At 43.6% G+C, this 20,514-nt stretch overlaps 1 protein-coding gene across 3 annotated transcripts in view; it reads left to right on the top strand.

Annotated features, from left to right (window-relative positions):
• The window catches only part of DGKD (diacylglycerol kinase delta), an 86,696-nt gene that overhangs the window by 59,845 nt on the left and 6,337 nt on the right, over positions 1–20,514 (top strand). For all 3 annotated transcript variants that reach the window (XM_081955118.1, XM_081955119.1, XM_081955120.1), the window contains 13 exons: positions 477–638; positions 2,521–2,649; positions 3,255–3,351; positions 4,073–4,183; positions 4,340–4,436; positions 5,432–5,539; positions 5,936–6,049; positions 6,391–6,525; positions 7,212–7,363; positions 15,474–15,585; positions 15,680–15,772; positions 17,058–17,177; positions 18,838–18,952. In XM_081955118.1, coding sequence (XP_081811244.1) covers positions 477–638; positions 2,521–2,649; positions 3,255–3,351; positions 4,073–4,183; positions 4,340–4,436; positions 5,432–5,539; positions 5,936–6,049; positions 6,391–6,525; positions 7,212–7,363; positions 15,474–15,585; positions 15,680–15,772; positions 17,058–17,177; positions 18,838–18,952 — 1,545 coding nt within the window. The remainder of the gene's footprint in view (positions 1–476; positions 639–2,520; positions 2,650–3,254; positions 3,352–4,072; positions 4,184–4,339; positions 4,437–5,431; positions 5,540–5,935; positions 6,050–6,390; positions 6,526–7,211; positions 7,364–15,473; positions 15,586–15,679; positions 15,773–17,057; positions 17,178–18,837; positions 18,953–20,514) is intronic.

Consider the following 20,514-nt stretch of genomic DNA (forward strand, 5'->3'; position numbering starts at 1 on the left):
ATACATTGATTTATTCTTGAAAGCAAACACACCTCTATATTTTTATAAAATATAAAATATTATATATTTTTCTTTCATCACTAAAAGGCTACTTCTGGTGCCACTGCTATGTTCTATTATCTCCTCCCTTTCTTGAGGGAACTATCTTTCTAAATGATGTAGATAGTTTGTATAGAATGGGATTGAAATATTTCATCCTTACCTATAGTTATTGCTGCTGGTAATATGTCCCATACTATAACTTCCACAAAAAACAACTTTACACTGCCCTGCATATTTACCAAAAAATAATCAGCAACCTGATCGGAGCATTGTTAAAAGCAAATGATAAAAGCAAGATAACCAGTGATTTGAGCATTCTTCCATCCGATAAAACAAACTTGAGTTACTACCTTGAAGAAAATAGTTCGCTTGGTTAGTTCCTCCAGGATAGCATGAGCAAAGATACCTGACTCTGTTTCTGTTTTACTTTGTAGCTGTTGATGAACAGAATGCTCAAACCCAAGAACAGACAAGCTTTCTTCTGGGCTTTTCCACCCCTGAAGAAGGAAAGGATCTAAGGAATGAGAACAAAATTAATTTACAGTCTTCACACATTGGCAACTATGGATTTCCAAAAGGGAGAAGCCATCGGAAAGGTAAATCTCTTCTAATACACCAAGTTATTTATCTCCCATTTCCTTATAAGCATATTTTCAGAACCCACTTGTCATATTTCATAAAAGTTTTTTTTTATCAAGTGCTATATGATCTCTGTTGGATGGTCAACTGAATGATTATACTCTAATAGATTTTGTTTTAATAGAACAAAAGAGCTACAAAAAAGGAAACACTTCCAAAGGAATAGAGCTTAGATCTTCAGGATATGAGCTCTGTTTCTGCAGCCCGCCAGAGGAGTTCTCCTTCCCTCAGATAATAAAGAACCCTTTTACTCTTGAAGGGCTGCCTGAAGCTGGAGGTGTGATTTCAGCTCCATACATAGCTAAAATTCCCTCCCAGCAGGTAGTACTTTCTCTCTCAAAGATGTGCCTGCTAGGAGAGACAATTCTACGGTAGGTAGCAGCAGCTTGCAACCTTCCCTGTTGACTTCCTAATTAGCTTTCTGGGGAAGCTAGCAGAGAATATTGCAAGTGGCAATGACATGATCACAGGGCACAACTGGCCATAAATGCGAACAGGTTGCCAAGCTGTCAGATCGCAAAAGTAACTGCTGGGATGGTAGTGCTGCAACATTTTTCAATGGTCAAAGCAGTGGTGGGTTCCTCCCGGATCGCACCGGATCGCGCGCGCTCCCTTTCAGCGCTCCACCTGGCTTGCGCGCTCCCTTTCAGCGCTCCACCTGGCTTGCGCGCTCCCTTTCAGCGCTCCACCTGGCTTGCGCGCTCCCTTTCAGCGCTCCACCTGGCTCTCGCGCTCCCTTCCGGCGCTGAAACCGGAAGTACAGTTTTGCCCGGCCCTGGCGAAGCAACGACGCCTGTCTGCGCTCCACCAGCTCGGCTGGGAACGGAGATGTTTCCTCAGCGGAGCGGAGCGCCTGAAAAGACTTTTCAGGCGCTCCGCTCCGCTGAGGAAACATCTCCGTTCCCAGCCGAGCTGGTGGAGCGCAGGCAGGCGTCGTTGCTTCGCCAGGGGCGGGGCAAGACTGCACTTCCGGTTTCAGCGCCGGAAGGGAGCGCGAGAGCCAGGTGGAGCGCTGAAAGGGAGCGCGCAAGCCAGGTGGAGCGCTGAAAGGGAGCGCGCGCGATCCGGTGCGATCCAGCAGGAACCCACCACTGGGTCAAAGGTACTTTACAGGACATGAAACCCGCATTCTATGGCCCTCATAATTTCACACTGTTGTTAAATGAATGGTCGTAAGTCAAGAGGTACCTGTACTTCAGTGTATCCAATGTTAAAGCATTTTGCTCTGTTCTGTTAAGTCAAATTTGAGTATACCTCTCCTTCAGTTGCAATATTTAATTCTTTCAGGTTAGCTCTAGTGTTCAACCTTCATATTACTAGCTTAAGAGCCCTGCTGGTGCAGTGGTTACAATGCAGTATTGCAGGCTAATTCTGCTGACTGCCGACTGCTAGAGGTCAGCAGTTTGATTCTCACCAGCTCAAAGTTGAGTCAGCCTTCCATTCTTCCAAGGTTGGTAAAATGAGGACCCAGATTGTTGGGGGCAACATGTTGACTCTAAACTGCTCAGAAAGAGCTGTAAAACACTGAAGCAGTATATAAGTCTAAGTGCTATTACTTTTGCAGGTCTTTTTAAAAGAATTTAAAATGACAGCATAGGAAGGATTCTTATTGATTTCAAAATCTTATTTCAAACCCTTTTATTTGAAGTGTTGTTGGATTTGTTTGTAAATTTGCAAAATCAAACTTCTAATTATCCTTTTGCTGTTTACTCAAAAAGAAAAGAAAATCTGGTGAGGATTCATAGTGAACTAGATGTCTCTCAAGGAGCAAGGACAGCATTGCAGCAAAGATTGATAGTATGTTGTAGTTTCTAAAGTCTTTTTTTTTATATTTTTCAGTTATCAAGTCTCCTTGTGAAAGACTAATAAATAAAGGAAGTATATCAGTAGGAAGCTCTGCCTCTCTCCCTCCACAAGCAGGAAACCGGGACAGCTTGCCAATGTTGAATGCAAAGATCATCTACCCCCGTGAGTTCACTAACCCTTTTTCCATTTAATCGAAATAGGATTGCATGATTATATAAATGAATGTTTTTCCACTGTTATTTCACATTGTTTCAGTCAGTGGTGATCACATAAATCAAGTAACCTTAATCACTTTAGGTCCAGAAAATGTATCAGCCGTTACAGTTGTTTTGCATACGTTAAAAAAACATCCTTGTTAAATACAGGTACAATTAATACCTGTATATTGTGCTATGTTTTAAATTAAGACATTTTAAAATGGTGAAACAAACTTTGCTTTCAAAGATATGTGGAATTAATTCACAGTTTTCCATTGGATGATACGGGAAAACACAGGAAAAAGTGTTGGAATCTCTTTTTGTGTACTGAAAATGTGCTTGAATCTCTTTCTGTGTAGGACTAGTACTAAACTTAGTTTTTTAGATGAAAAAATCAAGTTCTGTTTCTTCATTACCTTTCAACAATCGTAGAAACGTGAGATGATGTTTCATACTTAGAAGTAATATCTTGTTAATTTTGCAGGTAAACTTAATTTGTAAATCTGCTTTGTTCTGCCACACTTCTTAACTTGTATATTATTTCCTGTAACTTCTGCATTCTATTGGCAGATATCCGTGCTGGGACATCTGGCTCTCTACCAGGAGGTTCTGTCATCAGCCGGTTGTTGATCAATGCAGATCCATTTAATCCTGAGCCAGAAAATCTGTGAGTATTTAAGATAGGAAATAGATCTTCTCATAACTCACTACATAAGTTAAAATAAGGATGTTATATATTTAATATTTGTTACTAGCTGGAGTACAAAGAAGACTGAAAATATCTTTAAATTATGTGGATGGATGGATGGATGGATGGATGGATGGATGGATGGATGGAAAGATGATAGATAGATAGATAGATAGATGATAGATAGATAGATAGATAGATAGATAGATAGATAGATAGATAGATAGATAGATAGATAGATGATAGATAGATAGCCACTACAACATTCAGGTTGAGCACACTGAGTTCAGAAAAAGAATAGGAAGGAGTAAGCAAAAGAAATTAGAAGCCAGAATTAAACTAGAGAATATAGTCTACACCACCATTGTTCACTATATTTTTCTTTATCGTTCAATTCTTGGCCAGCCATGTTTCTGATATCTCCAAGAACAAATTCATATATTATTGTTCATTCAGCTTTTACTTTGTTTTTAGTTCTGTTGTTTCTTTATTCAATGGAAATCGTGTGTGTGTGTGTGTGTGTGTGTGTGTGTGTGTTTCTCCACCCAGAGTTACTGTAACAGTGAGTTTGGTGGAATATAAGTTAAGTAATTAAGTAAATAAATAAATACAGTGTTGCAATATGGATAGAAAATAGAGAGGATGCTACACTATTCCATCACATGAAAACAATTTGTTTATGATATAATTCATCTTGCAGTGATTGCTACATAGAGAAATGTGTCATGAATAATTATTTTGGAATTGGCTTGGATGCAAAAATTTCTTTGGATTTCAACAACAAGCGTGATGAACATCCAGAGAAATGCAGGTACTACAATCTATTTTATATTGTTTTAAACTTTTTTCCTATTAACTGCAAATATAAATCTATACTTCCTTTAATACTTCTTGTTTTATAAGTAATGGTGACATTTTTAGTGATAATTTTCATATATTTAATTTCCCTTTTATTTCCCTTTACCAGAAGTCGTACAAAAAATATGATGTGGTACGGAGTTCTTGGGACAAAGGAACTGCTACACAGAACTTACAAAAACTTAGAACAGAAGGTTTTGTTAGAGGTAAATGTATTTAAAATAGCCCTAGCCTTTTGAACAATTATTTGAAGTGAACAGATGAACTTTTTGATTGTGCGCTATGGTTTGTGATTTTCATGTTATAAGGTATCTTTTAAACATACGTGAGTGCCTTAAAAATTGCAAATAGTTAGCTATTAAGATTTTGCAAAACATACCTATGTGAATGGAGTACCTTTCCTGAAACAGCCATGCTCTCTACAAAGCTCAGCATAGCTGTTTTAGAGGCCTTCCTAGGCTGCATGAACAACGCTTCCACTGAGACCGCTGGTTAAACAGAGTAGCTGTACATGAGCAGATAAGTTGAAACAATCTGAGAAAGACCCTAAAACAGTCAGCCTGAAACTACTGGAGGACTCAGCTGCCTCAGTGCTTTGAGGAAATGCATTTTGACACTTTATGAAGTGCTCTTTGAATGTTTTGCACCACCTACCTTTTTGCTCTATTTCACTGATGCTTGCTGATACAAATACCGAATTGCTGAATTTGCTGAGCATTAGAAATCATTTATATATTTTAATGCAAAATTATGTTAAATAAAATCTCATTAAAATTGATGGACCTGTTCACAATATTAAAAATGTATTGGATCTTTAATTCATTTTCATATATCCATAATAGAAGTTATTTAGAAATGACTTTAGAATTTTTAAGAAAGATTACAATGAATTCCGCTTCATTATTTTATTTTGGTAGAAAGATTTCAGGTTCTTTTTAAAGCAAATGCTAATGTCTACATGGGGACCAGCTCATTGGTGAGAAATATTATGATATTTCTTTAAAAATTCTAATTATAAATATTTCCTTGCATCAGCAGGGATACCATGTAGAAAGTGTAGAAATGAATTTTGGGAAAATTATTTTCCCAAATTAATTCTGAGCAGTTGCCTACGTTCTCTAGCATTTTAAAGGTGTTTTACTAATCAAGACTATGAAACTGTGGTTAAAACTTTACATAAAATTGGCTTTATATTGTATAGTGTGATGGGCGTCCAATCCCTTTGCCCAGTCTTCAGGGAATTGCTGTCCTCAACATCCCCAGCTATGCAGGAGGCACAAACTTCTGGGGAGGAACTAAAGAAGATGATGTGAGTATTTCTCACCTTTTCATCTTTTTTGACCTTTTTTATACGGAATACTGAAACAAAGCATTCGTTTCCATCTTTTCATAATTTTGTAAACTCATAAGAATATTCTTCTTGTTTCTATGGTTTTAATTTTTTTTTTTTGATTAGCAGTAACATAAAGTCACCAGTGGTGACATGAAAAATAAAATCTGCTTCTTTTGCATTTGTCTTTTTTTTTTTTTACTTTAAGAATGAAGAATGTATTATTTTCCATTTTCTGTAGAATTACAATACACATATGCCTTTTAAAATACAACATGTCTATATAGTGCTTCTTTGTTTGTCATGATTGAGAGCAAAAAAAATCCATAATAGTTGAAGCAACTCTAATTTGTTTAATTCTCTTTGCTACTGTAGACATTTACAGCTCCTTCTTTTGATGATAAGATCCTAGAAGTGGTTGCAGTATTTGGAAGTATGCAGATGGCTGTCTCTCGTGTAATTAATCTTCAGCATCATCGGATAGCCCAGGTGTTTACTAGGTTTATTTTTATCTATAAGATGATTTCCTTTGAGGACTATAGAAAATTGAGTATTATATAAAAGTTAAACCTGACAGTTCTATGTTAAAGGTTCAAGGATTAGTAAAGATAGTAATCCACAAAGTTCAATGTAGGTTGGTTTCTAAATAATGTTCTATTTTAGTTAGATCTTAGAAATTCCTACAGTTAGTATGAGCAATAATACCATTTTGGGGAAATCTTTTATTTATATTGGACATATAAAATATACTTGGTGTAGCATAAAGCAGACATTGTTTTGTAAGTTTCTTTTACAATTTTAGGATGTAATTAACACTAGATTTTTTTTAGTGCCGAACTGTGAAGATTGCAATCCTGGGAGATGAGGGAGTCCCTGTGCAAGTTGATGGAGAGGCTTGGATTCAGCCCCCAGGATATATTTGGATTGTTCATAAAAACAGGGCACAAACATTAACCAGAGACAGGGTAAGAGAATCCACCTAATAAGAATACGGGTTAGATATCCCACTTCACTTTGTGAATTTCCTTATCCAGTGCCAAAAAATTTATACCATCAATAGTAACGGCTTTTTAGATAACCCCTGTTAAGGTGATTGCCACCACTATTTGCATTTTCTAAAACACCTATTTCTGTAACATAGGGACTATAATTCATGTATTTGATGAAGTGGGCTTTTTCCCCCCACAGAAGCTCATATAATAATAATTTGTTACTCATTCAGATGTCCTATCACTCTGTTATTTTTTCAGCAAACATCTCCAAACATGCCCAAAGGTTTAGATGTAATTTTATTATATAAATGAATTATTCTATAAGGAAAAAGTTAGATATATATTGTACACACCAGAGGTGGGTCCCTACCGGTTTGGACCGGTTCAGCCAAACCGATAATAACTTGGCGGCCTAGGTCGCTGGCAGTGACCCAGGCCTGCCACGCCCCCAAACCGGTTCTCTTGGCAGCACCATCTTGTTTTTGCCTTCTGCGTATGCCCAGAGCAATTTTTGTTGCATTGCGCGTGTGGGTGCACAGCATGTCCGTGAGTGAACCAGTAGTAGCAGCAGCTGGAACCCACCCCTGATACACACACATACACAAATATATTTTCTTCTAAAAAGCAAACGGGCTCTTGTCCCTTTCCTCTCCCCCTAGGCATTTGAAAATACTCTAAAGTCTTGGGAAGACAAACAAAAGTGTGAACTGCCCAGACCTCCCTCTTTCACTCTGCATCCTGAGATTATATCTGAGGAAGAATCAACTCATATTAATCTGTTTTGCAGAGCAGCTGGAGCTCTGATTCACAGGTAAGGCCCTTTCCTGTCACCAATAGAGAAGGTAGCACCAGAATGAGACATCCTAGAAAGTTTGTTCTTTGCATTTCACCTATTCTCCTGTGCACTGCTTGGAGTGTCCAAGCATGGGGTTAAATTCTGTCACACTGCCCAAAGAGTGGATTGAAATTCTTGGCCATGCCTCCTGACTTTCTGTAGCTTCAGTTTTTCAATTCATTCTAAAGCCCATCAGGACACATTTTACTATAGCTCCTTAGTTTGAGAGGTTTTTTTCCGCTTTTCCTATCGTGTTTGGCTCCTTGAGAGTGTTTTACTTTTCCTTCCTTTCTTTCCTAGTGTTTTAGTTGATTGATAGGTTGTATTTACCTCTCTGGTTCGAGCTGCTAGCCTTCAGCCCCCAACAGTTTTATTGCCTTCTCTGGGGCTGCGCCTCACACCGGGACTGTTTCTCTTCACCGGTGGACTTGTCCAAGGCTTCGGCAACCTGTCCAGCTTCAGCGCAACCAGCGGCAAGGTTCCAGACCATGCAGTAAGTTTTCTGCTGGGCTCAACTGTTTGGGAAGCCCTGCGGCCCTGCCGCATGTCTCCCTGGGCGTGGCCATTTTGGGAAGGTCTCAGTTGGGCCACATGGCTTACTGGGTGTGGCCATTTTGCCACACTTCCAGCGGCCATTTGGTTTGACTAATTCCCAGTTTTTTTTAGCAGCCAAACATATTGGAAAGGAGGCTTTGGATCGGAGCAACTTTCGGAGGCCTTGGCTGCTGCCATCCTCCTGTGCTGTGCTGTGCTGTGTACCTACCTGTGACCCACCAAACTTGTTCCAGCCCTCTTCAAGCAGCATTGTGACGGGCTGCACATGCTTGCCTTTTGGTGTGGTGGTGAGTGGGGCTGCCATCCTCCCCCCTCCCCACATCTTAGGCCACCTTTCACCCTTGGGACCCACCCAGTGGAAGACCAGGACCCACCCAGTGGAAGACCAGGGCCCATCCTTATCAGCTGAGATACGGGAGGTAATCACCACAGCAATCTCTCAGGGCATCGCCCAGGGGATGAAAGAACGTGACAATAGGTCAGCCAAGGGGCATAGAAGCAGGTCCAGAGCACATGGCCATGTTTTGCCTCCTCCCTCAGTGGCTATCGCTGTCTCTGTCTCGGAGGAGGAGGACCTGGCAGAACCTGACCTGTCTGGAGACGAAAGGTTGGTTCCAGACAAACCTGCCTTTGTGGGTTGTTTAAACCCTCATTGTTCAAATCTATTTTGCATAAGGCTAAGGTGATCACTCACCAGGAGGTTTCCCCACCAGCTTACCAGGGGATCATCAATCTCTCTGATCCCAGTTGGGGGCTGTTTGATGAAAACATTCAGGCCCAGGACTTGGTCCCAACCCCTAAACTTTTCAAGGATGTAGTGCAGCGCCAGTGGGTACCTGGGCTACCTGGGTACCTGGGCTACCCCAGGGGGCAATGACAAGCGACTTTATGCCGTTGTCCCCAGCCTGGAGGATCTTCTCAAGCTCCCTGCAATAGGCGCTCCCATAGCTGCTCTTACCTCCATGTCTGTTCTCCCGCCCGAGCTGTTGGAGGGCCTTAAGGCAGAGTATAAGTGAGTGGAGAAAGCCTGCCACAAGACCCACCAGGCTGCGGTGTGGGCTATTGGGACTTCTACCTCGGCTTCCTTTTTTAGCAGGGCCTCCATTTCCTGGCTTCGCTAACTTCTCACTCGTTTTCATCCAGGGGACACCAGGCTGCACCAAGATGTTAACAAAATAGTGGCCACAGCCAAGTATACCCCAGATGCGTCCCTCAATGTGGCGAAATTTGCATCCAGGGCCTTGATGTCTAATGTTACCTCTTGCTGGCTCTTATGGCTTTGCCATCGGAATGCCGACATGAGGTCCAAGTGGAAGCTGGCCTCCACTCCCTTTAAGGTGGCAAACTATTTGGGGAATCTTTAGATCCAGTTTTAATTGAGAATTACGATAATAAAAAGGTGATGCCTTCAGTCTCCCGCAAACCTGACCGTAGGTCCCCTTCCTTTCGCAAACAATCCTTTCGAGCATCAGATTCACAAGCCGCTTCCTTCTCCTTCCAGCATCCCTACCCCCAAGGATCGGATTGGGTACAGAATAGACAACCATTTCGATACAGGGGTCGTTACCAACCCTCCCACAGGTGGCCATTTTGAGGTGGTTCGGCTAACAGGCCCTACTGTTGCAACAAATGACCACCAGACGGACCCTCCCATAGGGGGCTGGCTACAACTGTTTGCCGACCGTTGTGAGATCATCACGTCAGATGTGTGGGTGTTGCAAACAATGAAGCTGGGCCTCACCCTAGAGTTCCTTTCCCCTCCTCCCCGTCACTCCATTCGTTACCCTACCCCAGGTGTGCCACCAAACGAGGCCTCAGGGAGGCCAAAATTCAATATCTGTGAGAAATAAGGGCCACAAGTCAGGAGAGGAGGGGTTTTATTCCATCCTCTTTCTAGTGCCAAAGAGCTCAGGAGGATGGAGGGCCATTTTACTTTTTAAAAAGCTCAACTACCATCTGGCCTACAAAAAGTTCAAAATGCAAACCCTTCAGTCAATCCTGGGCTGCATTCGACCAGGGGACCTTCTGAGTTCTATCGACCTGAAGGAGGCTTAGCTCCATATACCAATCAGACCGGCCCACAGGCGATTCCTGCAGTTTTACTATGCGGGACATCATTACCAGTACCGTGCCTTACCCTTCGGCCTGTCATCAGCCCCCAGGACCTTCACAAAGATCCTAGCCGCAGTGGTGGCACACCTCCGGATGCACCCCATTAGCCTCCAGTGCTATCTCAATGACATCTTGTTACAATCGTCATCACCAGCGCAGGCTGGTGATGCGACCTTCAAGTGACCATGGACACCCTGCGACATCACAGGTTTTCCATCAACCTCGAAAAAAGCCATCTGCCACCTTCCACAAAGATCCTTCATCAGGGGATGGTGATCGACACGTCGTCTTGTTTCGTGTCCCTGTCCCCGGAGTGAATCCACAGCCTTCAAGTTCTTGTGCAGCAGGTTCGGTGATCGCCGTCCGTTCCAGTGCTCCTGTTGTCGCAATTGCTGGGCAAAATGATTTCCTGCATAGAAATCGTCCAGTGGGCAAGGCTGCACACAAGACAGTTGCAGTGGTTCCTCCTCCTTTCACAGAGGGCCAATGCCAACTCCAAGGTCAAGGTATGTTTGTCGCCAAAGGTCCTCCGTTCCCTCAGATGGTGGCAGACCACGGCATTGACAAAGGGCTCCCTGTTCCGAGAGCCCAACCACGTGATCATCACGTCAGATGCCAGCCTGTTCGGATGGGGGCCCCATCTCAGCAGCAAGGTGATGCAGGGCAGGTGGCTGGTCCGCGGGTTATCCCACAGCATTAACTGGTTGGAGCTAAGGGCAGTCCACCTCGCTCTGCGCAGATTCCAGTCAGAGGTGCAAGGTCGTCACATCCTAGTCCTGACAGACAACATGGTGATGAAGGCGCACATCTACCGCAGGCAAGCATCAGATCCAGCTCACTCATGACAGAGGCGGAAGCACTCGGAAGGTGGACAGAGCACCATATGGCTTCAATAAGGGCGTAGCATATCTCTGGCGTAGACAACGTCTGAGCAGATTGGCTGAGCCGGACCACTCTGTACCAGTCGGAGTGGCGTCTACACTCGCACCTGTTTCAACAACTGTCACAGAGGTTCAGCCGGCCCCTAGTTGACCTCTTCGCCACACCGGAGAATTCTCAACTGCCTCGCTTCTTCACCAGGTATCACTCTCAAGCAGAGAGCGTGGACGCCCTCAACAGCTCCTGGCTTCCGGGCCTTCTCTACACCTTCCCCCCATTGCTGCTGATTCCTCGAGTCATCAGGAAGATACTTACGGAGCGGGCGGAGGTACTTCTAGTGACACCTCATTGGCCGAGAACGACCTGGTTTGCCGACCTGACCAGTCTCTCCATCGCTCGGCCCTGGAAAATTCCACAGGAGTCAGTCTCAGCCAGGGGGTCATTCTCCATCCGGAGCCCCAGTGGCTCCAGCTGACCATCTGGCACTTGAGAGGGACCTCCTGACTCAGGCCAAGTTCTCCAGCCAGATCATCCATACCATCCAGGCAGCTAGGCAGCCTTCCACTACCAGAATCTACAGTGCCATGTGAGCCACCTTTGCCTGCTGGTGCGCTCACTGTAACCAGGGCCTTCTTATGTTGTCTCTTCCACAGATTTTGGACTTTCTCCAAGTGGGCTTCGATCAAGGGCTCACTCCGAACACACTAAGATGGCAGGTCGCGGCTTTGTCCACCATCTTGTCAACAGGCTCTCACCAACAGCTCAGCTGTCATCCGAGCATGCGTAGCTTCCTGAAGGGAGCTTTGAACTTACAACCTCAGGTGGTGCATTCAATAAGGGCTGGCCAATTATCGTCCTGTCTCCAACCTTCCCTTTCTGGCGAAGGTTGTAGAGAGTGTGGTGGCTTACCAGTTTCCACGACATCTGGAGGAAAATGATTATCTAGACCCGCGCCAGTCCGGCTTCCGCCCCGGTCACAGCACGGAGACGGCCTTGGTCACGTTGGTGGATGATCTCTGGAGGGCCAGAGATAGAGGTTGCTCCTCTATCCTGGTCCTATTAGACCTCTCGGCGGCTTTTGATACCATCGACCATGGTATCCTGCTGCGCCGGCTGGAGGGGTTAGGGGTCCGGGGCACCGTTCTGCGGTGGTTCGGCTCCTACCTTTCTGGCCGGACGCAGCGTGTGTTGGCAGGGGAGGAGAGGTCGACCCTACGCCCCCTTACTTGTGGGGTGCCACAGGGGTCGGTCCTCTCGCCACTACTGTTCAACACATATATGAAGCCGCTGGGTGAGATCATCCGTGGTTTCGGGGTGGGATACCATCTGTACGCTGATGATACTCAGCTGTACTTTTCCACCCCGAACCACCCCAACGAGACCGTCGAAATGATGTCCCGGTGTGTGGAAGCCGTACGGGTCTGGATGGATGACAACCGACTCAAACTCAACCCCTCCAAGACGGAGTGGCTGTGGGTACCGGCTCCCCGGTTCAGCCAATTAATTCCATCATTGGCCATCGGGGGCATTCAACTCGCCCCCGTGGAGCGGGCGCGCAATTTGGGCGTCCTCCTGGATGCCCGGCTGTCCATGGAGGACCATGTGACAGCCGTGGCAAGGGGGGCGTTCCACCAGGTTCGCCTGGTGCGCCAATTGCGCCCCCTACTGGACCGGGACGCCTTACGCATGGTCACTCATGCGCTGGTGACGTCTCGCTTGGACTACTGTAACGCTCTCTACATGGGGCTTCCCTTGAAATGCACCCGGAGGCTACAGTTGGTCCAGAACGCAGCCGCGCGGGTAATTATGGGGAGTACTAGGTACCGTTCCTGCGCGAGCTGCACTGGCTTCCTGTGGTCTATCGGGTGCGTTTCAAGGTTTTGATAACGATCTTCAAAGCGCTCCATGGCTCAGGACCTAGTTACCTGCGGGATCGTATTCTGCACCATACATCCCTGCGACCAATCCGCTCGCACAGAGAGGGTCTCCTCCAGGTGCCGTCCACCAGGCAGTGCCGGGGGGGCGGCGCCTAGGAGTAGAGCCTTCTCTGTGGCGGGCCCAGCCCTGTGGAATGACCTCCCCCCGGATATTAGGAATACCTCTGACCTCCGCTCCTTTCGTGTAAAGCTCAAGACCCACCTATTTCAAGTTGCTGGCCTGGCTCTACTCTGATCTAATTTTATCGCTCCTGACGGGTTTTTTATCTGGGATATTTTAATTGCATCCAATTTACTTAGGGGTTTTTAAACATTGTGTTTTTACTTGTTTTTTATCTACCAATTCACCTCCTCCTAGTATATGTTTTGTATATGTCTCGGTATATGTTTTTGGTATATGTATGTTTGTCTGTATATTTATTTCCTATGTTTTGTTGTACGCCGCCCCGAGTCCTTCGGGAGAGGGTGCGGCTAAGAAATAAATATTTATTATTATTATTGTTGTTGTTGTTGTTGTTGTTGTTGTTGTTGTTGTTGTTGTTACCCTACCTGGAGCTTTCCATTGTACTCAGAGCCCTTTCTGAGCCTCCGTTCAAACCTCTTAGAACTTAGAACTTCTGGCCCTTGTCGCTTAAGACTTCCTTTCTCATTGCCATTACATCGGCTAGAAGAATTTCGGAGTTAGCGGCCCTAACGGTTAAGGAGGACTTGTGTCTGATTCATAGCAATAGGGTGGTTCTTCAAATGAATCCTTCATTTGTGCCAAAAATTAACTCACTCTTCCACAGAGCCCAGGAGACAATTCCGGACTTTTGTCCCAGACCCAGTAATCCTGGGCCGGTGGCATACCCTCAATATGCGCAAGGCCCTGAAGAGTTACATCAAGCAGACAGCTTCCTTCTTTCGCTCAGAGGCTCTCTTTGTATCATTCCAGTCAGCTACTATGGGACGCAAGGTTTCCGCTTCCACCATGGGGCACTGGCTCAAAGCTTGTCTTTCACTCGCCTACGAACATCAGGGCAGATCGGCACCACACAGATTGACCGCACACTCGACCAGAAGCGCAGTCACCACGGTGGCCTGGGCAACCCAGGCCTCAGTCGAGGATATCTGCAAGGCTGCGACCTGGACATCGCCTTCTTTGTTTGTCAGGCATTATGAATTGAACAAATATGCCTCTGCGGATGCGGCCTTTGGAAGACCGGTCTTATAGAGTATTCTTTATAGAGTATTCCATCATTGGCCATTGGGGGCATCCATCTTGCCCCCGTGGAGCGGGCGCGCAATTTGGGCGTCCTCCTAGATGCCCGGCTGTCCATGGATGACCATGTGACAGCCGTGGCAAGGGGGGCGTTCCACCAGGTTCTCCTGGTGCGCCAATTGCGCCCCCTACTGGACCGGGATGCCTTGCGCACAGTCACTCATGCGCTGGTGACGTCTCGCTTGGACTACTGTAACGCTCTCTACATGGGGCTTCCCTTGAAATGCACCCGGAGGCTGCAGTTGGTCCAGAACGCAGCCGCGCGGGTAATTATGGGGAGTACTAGGTACTCCCACGTGACACCGCTCCTGCGCGAGCTGCACTGGCTTCCTGTGGTCTATCGGGTGCGTTTCAAGGTTTTGATAACTATCTTTAAAGCGCTCCATGGCTTAGGACCTAGTTACTTGCGGGATCGTATTCTGCCCCATACATCCCTGCGACCAATTCGCTCGCACAGAGAGGGGCTCCTCCAGGTGCCGTCCGCTAGACAATGTCGTGGGGCGGCGCCTAGGAGTAGAGCCTTCTCTGTGGCGGGCCCAGCCCTGTGGAATGACCTCCCTCCGGATATTAGGAATACCTCTGACCTCCGCTCCTTCCGTATTAAGCTTAAGACCCACCTTTTCCAAGCAGCTGGCCTGGCTCAACTTTGATTTAACCATATCGCTCCTGACGGGTTTTTAACTGGGTATTTTAATTATATTTAATTTCTAGGGGTTTTAAATACAGTATTTTAATTGTTTTTATCAATCGATCTCCTCCTTATGTATGTATGTATGTTTTAGTGTACCTTTGTTATATGTTTGTTTTGTTTACATATTTATTTCGAATGTTTCGTTGTACGCCGCCCCGAGTCCTTCGGGAGAGGGTGCGGCTAAGAAATAAATATATTATTATTATTATTATTATTATTATTATTATTATTATTATTATTATTATTAATGACAATTGAGTTCAGGGTTCGACTTTGACCCACCATAGTGACATTTAGCTTGGGTACGTCCCATGCTTGGACACTCCGAGCAGTGCACAGGAGGATGATCATTGGCTTACCTGAAGGGTTCTCTGTGCACTGCGGGAGTGTCCAACCCCACCCTGGGGTACAGACTTCCGGACTAGACTGATTCCTTATTTGTCGGAGGATTTGCATCCATTTGAACCTGAGTTCTGACGGGACCATGCCTTGATTGAAAAAGCTGAAAAGCTACAGGATGCCAGGAGGCATGGCCAAGAATTTCAGTCCTTGGGCAGTGTGACAGTTAACCCCATGCTTGGACACTCCCGCAATGCACAGAGAACAACCCTTCAGATAACCCAATGGTCATTCTCTTATTTTTTCTTACAGCATTCGAGAAATAGCCCAGGCATTCCAGGATATGGAACAAGAACTTGCTCATGCTGTCAATGCTAGCTCCAAATCTATGGACAAAGTGTATGCAAAATCCAAGTCTACAGAGGTATTACTTTGTAATTTGCAGTGCATTTTGACTGTCTTACATTGCCCTATTGGGTTAGCAGCTTCCAGTTCTTATACATATAATCTTTCTACAGGGCCTGAATTGCAACCTTGTAGTAGAAATGGTAAATAATGTGAAAGCCTTGCACAATGAAACAGAACTTCTTCTGGCTGGAAAAATGGCTTTGGTAAGAAAAAAAATACCATGAAATATTTGTGTTTGGTTGTGTTATTTATCTTACTTGTCCTCACTAAGAATAATTTGCTTCATTATTGAAGTACTGGCCTTTAATACTGGACAACACTTATCACTCTCCTCTCTGTAAATATTAGGTACATTATTCTGACATTGGCTTTTCGTTCTTCATAAAGTTAATAGTTAAAAGGTGTGTGAATGAGTACCTGTCTGATCTGTCCTTGAATCCGCTCCCTTGCTCTTCTCGTTTCCATTTCTAAATTCTGTATTCTACAAAAGATCATTTGACATTATAAAGTCCATTTGGACCGCTTTCATTGAAATGTTTGCACTTGCAACATAATTCCAGGAATTGTTCACAATTGAAAGTCGAGTACAAATCCTGCCAACAACTACAGACAGTATTTCTAGCATAAGATCACCTATCACTTTGTAAACATAGGATCTAATTGGGCAGAGGCTTTAAAAAAGGTGGTTGAGCTATTCTTTACACTTATTCACTTAGCTTTTAGATATTTTAATTTCTAAACAAAATGTTACTAAATGTTTCTCAGAATGCATATTCAAACATGTTAAGTGAATTCAGAAAAGGAAACTCAGCTGTAGAGAAGCATCATTTAATATTAATGTTCATAAGATTCATTATAAATTCATTAGCCAGAATCTTCTTCTAAAAGCAAAGTTAATTAATTAATGTAAGGTCTAACTTATTACAAAGCTTATAATGCTTCATTTGAATTTAATGAAATTATTTAATTAGATGCAAAACTGATGCAAAGCAAAGAGCCAAAGGATTTCTGTATTCTTGGACAATAAGTCTATTAAGATTTATTTTTCACATCAAGGTACAATTGCCTGAAGTAGAATTTGTGCAGAGTATAGTTATTTGTCCATACATTAAAAGTTTAAAGAGAAAAAGATAATGTATGCAGCATGGTATTGCTGTGGAGAAAGCAAGGATGGTTCATAAGGGTAAGAAGATATGAAGTGCTACATTGAATGGTTGGGTTAAGCCAGATTCGGTATATTTTTCTTTTGTCACAAAAAAAAAATATTTGTTATAGGAAAAGACCAGCTTTTCTTATACCTTTCGTATTTTTTTGCCATATTGTTTCTATGCCACACTGTTGCAACATTAGAGAATAATATTTAAGCAATAAAATAGAAAAAAATCATGATATTAATGTACTTTATGGTAGTTCTGTTAACAGGTTAGACAGGTCTCGGTTCAGATTATAGGTCTTAACTGTGTCTTCACATTTTCATTTCTGATGTAGCAGTTGGATCCTCCCCAGAAAGAACAGCTCCAAGCTGCATTGACAGATATGGACTTTCACATAAGGAAACTAGCAGATATTCCATGGCTGTGGCAACTCATGGAGCCCAGTGATGAAGAGGTAACTTGTTAGAGGGAGTATCTAGGGTTATGCTTAGGGTGTTTTAGGGCCCCAATGGGTGAACAGCACAATGGAAGCAGTTGATTAACAACAGATTCCACCTCCCCCTATTCCACTCCCACCCTCCCCACGTGTCCTTAATCTGTACTTTAATTTTATTTATGTTTTAATGTAGATATATTTTATGACTGTGAGCTGCCCAGAGTTACCTTATGGCAGCGGTTCTCAAATAGTGGGGCTCCATAAAGGGGGGCGTGAAGGCTCCCTTTCCATCTGGGTGCAAACGAGGGGGCCGCGGCCGCCGGTGCACAAAGAGGTCTTTGTGGCCTCGCTCGCATCTCCTCTGAGCTAACTGGCGGCGAAGGCGGCAACGGCGGGTCCCATCGGCTCCTCTTCCTTGCCGGGTCGGGGGGAGAGCACGAAAGCCGCCGGGAAATGGGGGTCCGCCCCTCCGCCTCCGCCCTGCTGGCCGAGCAAACAAGCCTCTCGGGGACCGCTTTGGCCACGCCCGGTGGCCGAGCTGCCCAGCGCACGCCCTGCCTTCTTGCCTGCCTGCCTCCGCCCCAGAGGAGCGCTCACTTCGGAGCTCGCAAATACAAACCCAGGAATCGCTCCGTCCAGAACATCGCGGCTGCCGCATTGGGATTTCCCTTGCCCCCCCACTCCCAAACCGGGAAGCTTTGTGGGCTGCGGGGAAGCTGGGCCAAGGAGGGCTTGGAGAGGAGGCCATTAGGAAAGGCCAACCTCTTTGCTAGGGCTGGCAAGAAATGGGAAATAAATATTTTTATAATGTTTTTGTTGGAATAGGGTAGGGTGGGGGAAGGAGACAGGAAGGTAAGAGAAAGGGACCTTTGAGGTCTTCTAGTCCAGCCCCCTGCTGGAACATAATACATCTAGTGCTCCTTGTTCAGCTTATTTTCCCTACAACAACCCTGTGAGGTGAGTCGGGTTGAGAGGGAAAATCACCCAGCTGGCTTCCATGCCTCAGCCACTGGACCAGCAAAGTGGATGTTCCACCTCCATCTCAGCTCTGCCAAGAATCTACTACAAGCAGCCTATGAGCTCCAATAAGGTGGTAGTATTTCCAGGGATATTGTAATAATCCTTATTCAGCTCTCCATCCTTTTGATGGGTTGGCCTTCCTTTCTTCTGCGTAGCTTTCAAGCCCTAAAACCATATTTTCTCTTTGTAGTCCATTATCCACTTCGCAAAATATGGGAGTTTGGTGGCTGGACATCATCGCAAGGGGTAACCGTCCTTATTGGGATCCATCATGGATTGACAAGGATACAGTGTTATGCAGAGGTGTACTTATAACAATTTTATAGACAAATGATACTATTTACAGTCGCGCGGGGGGCGCGAAATGTTTTCTTCTTCCTAGGGGGGGCATGACAGAAAATAATTGAGAACCACTGCCTTATGGCAAGATGAGCAGCCAATAAATTTTATGAATGAATGCGAAAGAGAAAGGTAGATAAATAGGTAGACTTACTTTCCTAGGTCAAATATCCCATTAATATAATAAAAACATTAATTAAATAATTATAGTGTTGCATTTTATCAGAAGAGTCTGATAAAATGAATGAACATTGGGGGTAGGGGGCATCCTATATAAATTGAAAGTCTACAAAAATATTGTGGTTTCTCTTTTCTGTAGAACCAAATGCTGGATTATTCTAAACGCAGCCGAAGTGGAAAATTTCGTCTGGTGAAATTTAAAAAGGATAAAAACAACAAGAATAAGGAGACAAGCAGTAGTTTGGGATTGCCGGGTACCATCTGCTTTTGCATTTCCTCTTTGCCTTTCTTCACATCCCCATATATCCAAATGTGCCCATGCATTTTGATGTCATTTCCACAAGAAACAATGCCTCTGTTCTGATTCCTTAAATATTCCATACTTTTCTGCTATAGGTCTTCTTTTCTTTTATATTAAACATGTGTTTTGCTTTCCTGGAGCAGATTACTGTATTTGTATTTGTATCATACTACTAGACTGAATAAAGTATAGAAACTAAGAACACACTGCAAATAGAATTTAGGACTTTGAAATACTGAACATTTTTGGATGGTCAGAGAGGTTTATTGGAAATTTTGAAATTTTAAAAACTGAAGTGATTGTTGAACCCAAGCCTGCATAACTCCATATCTCCCATGCTAATGTTTCCAGATTTGGTTATTGATTTTCTCTCATTGATTCTCTACTAAGCTTTAATTACATCTTATATCTCATTGTCCCGGGATTCTGCATCTTCATTTATGCATCCCAAGCTTTAATTTTCATTGTTAGTATGACATTAAAAAAAAACATCTTTTCAAATCAAAGTTAAAATGGAATCAGGGTAATCTTTTCCCAATTATCTTAGTTGATTTGTTGGCTTATATCTCTCAGCGTTCTATGGAGCTAATGATGTTATTTATCTTCCTACTGGTTTTCTGACATTTCAGTGTTCTCTCTTTTTCCTTTAGCTTTTTAGATTCTGTTATTCTATTTCTTATTTAGAAGCTAGTAGAAAGGCTGGATAGCTGGCTGTTTTTGTCCAGGCATTTTTTTGTCCCTAAACTGCAAAAATAGTGCCCACATAGATATGTTGATTTTCTAGGCAGATGCAAGGGATTTCTTGGTTCAGATACATGCAATAAGACATTCACAATATCTGTTTCCTTGATATAAGGAACTATAAAGACCATTATTTCTTAAGTTTCCTCTATTCATGAGCCATTATTGTATATTAAAGAAAATTTACTGATTGGATTGAAACCTTTATTAATATTTAATTTTGTGTTTAACTGAGCCTTTTACCAAGGTTTCGCAGGCTAATTGGTTAATTAGCCTGTCAATTAATAATAGGTTAATGTTGGTTAATAACAAATCTAAATGAAATGTAGGAATCTAATAATTTCTTCTTTAATCCAATTTCAGACACATGGTTATTATAAGGCATCTATTTGAACATGGGTTTTCTCTGTCAGAGACTATCTAAGGATGAGTCTCAGAGATTAAACTCTTAAGAAATGATTACCAAAAGGTACTATATGGAAAAAGCCATCTCCAGACAGTATGTGGATAACAAGATCTTGAACATAGGCTTGTAGAATTTTCATACAGCAAAGGAAGTTCATTGTGTCAGAACTAACTAAATATGTTTGGGCTAAAAATTTAGGACACACATTTTAAAAGGTGGAATTTTACATTCTGTCAATGTTGGTCTGTTTTGATGACAAAAGTAAACTTGGATAAACAAATCCCTTACATTTTGCATCATATTTTTCTGAATAAATTTTATTAATATAGGTAGACACTTCTTAGTATTGCAAACATTCAAACTTCTTA

The sequence above is a fragment of the Natrix helvetica genome (assembly GCF_964273705.1).
Source record: "Natrix helvetica genome assembly, chromosome: 5".
Taxonomy (NCBI): Eukaryota; Metazoa; Chordata; class Lepidosauria; order Squamata; family Natricidae; genus Natrix; species Natrix helvetica.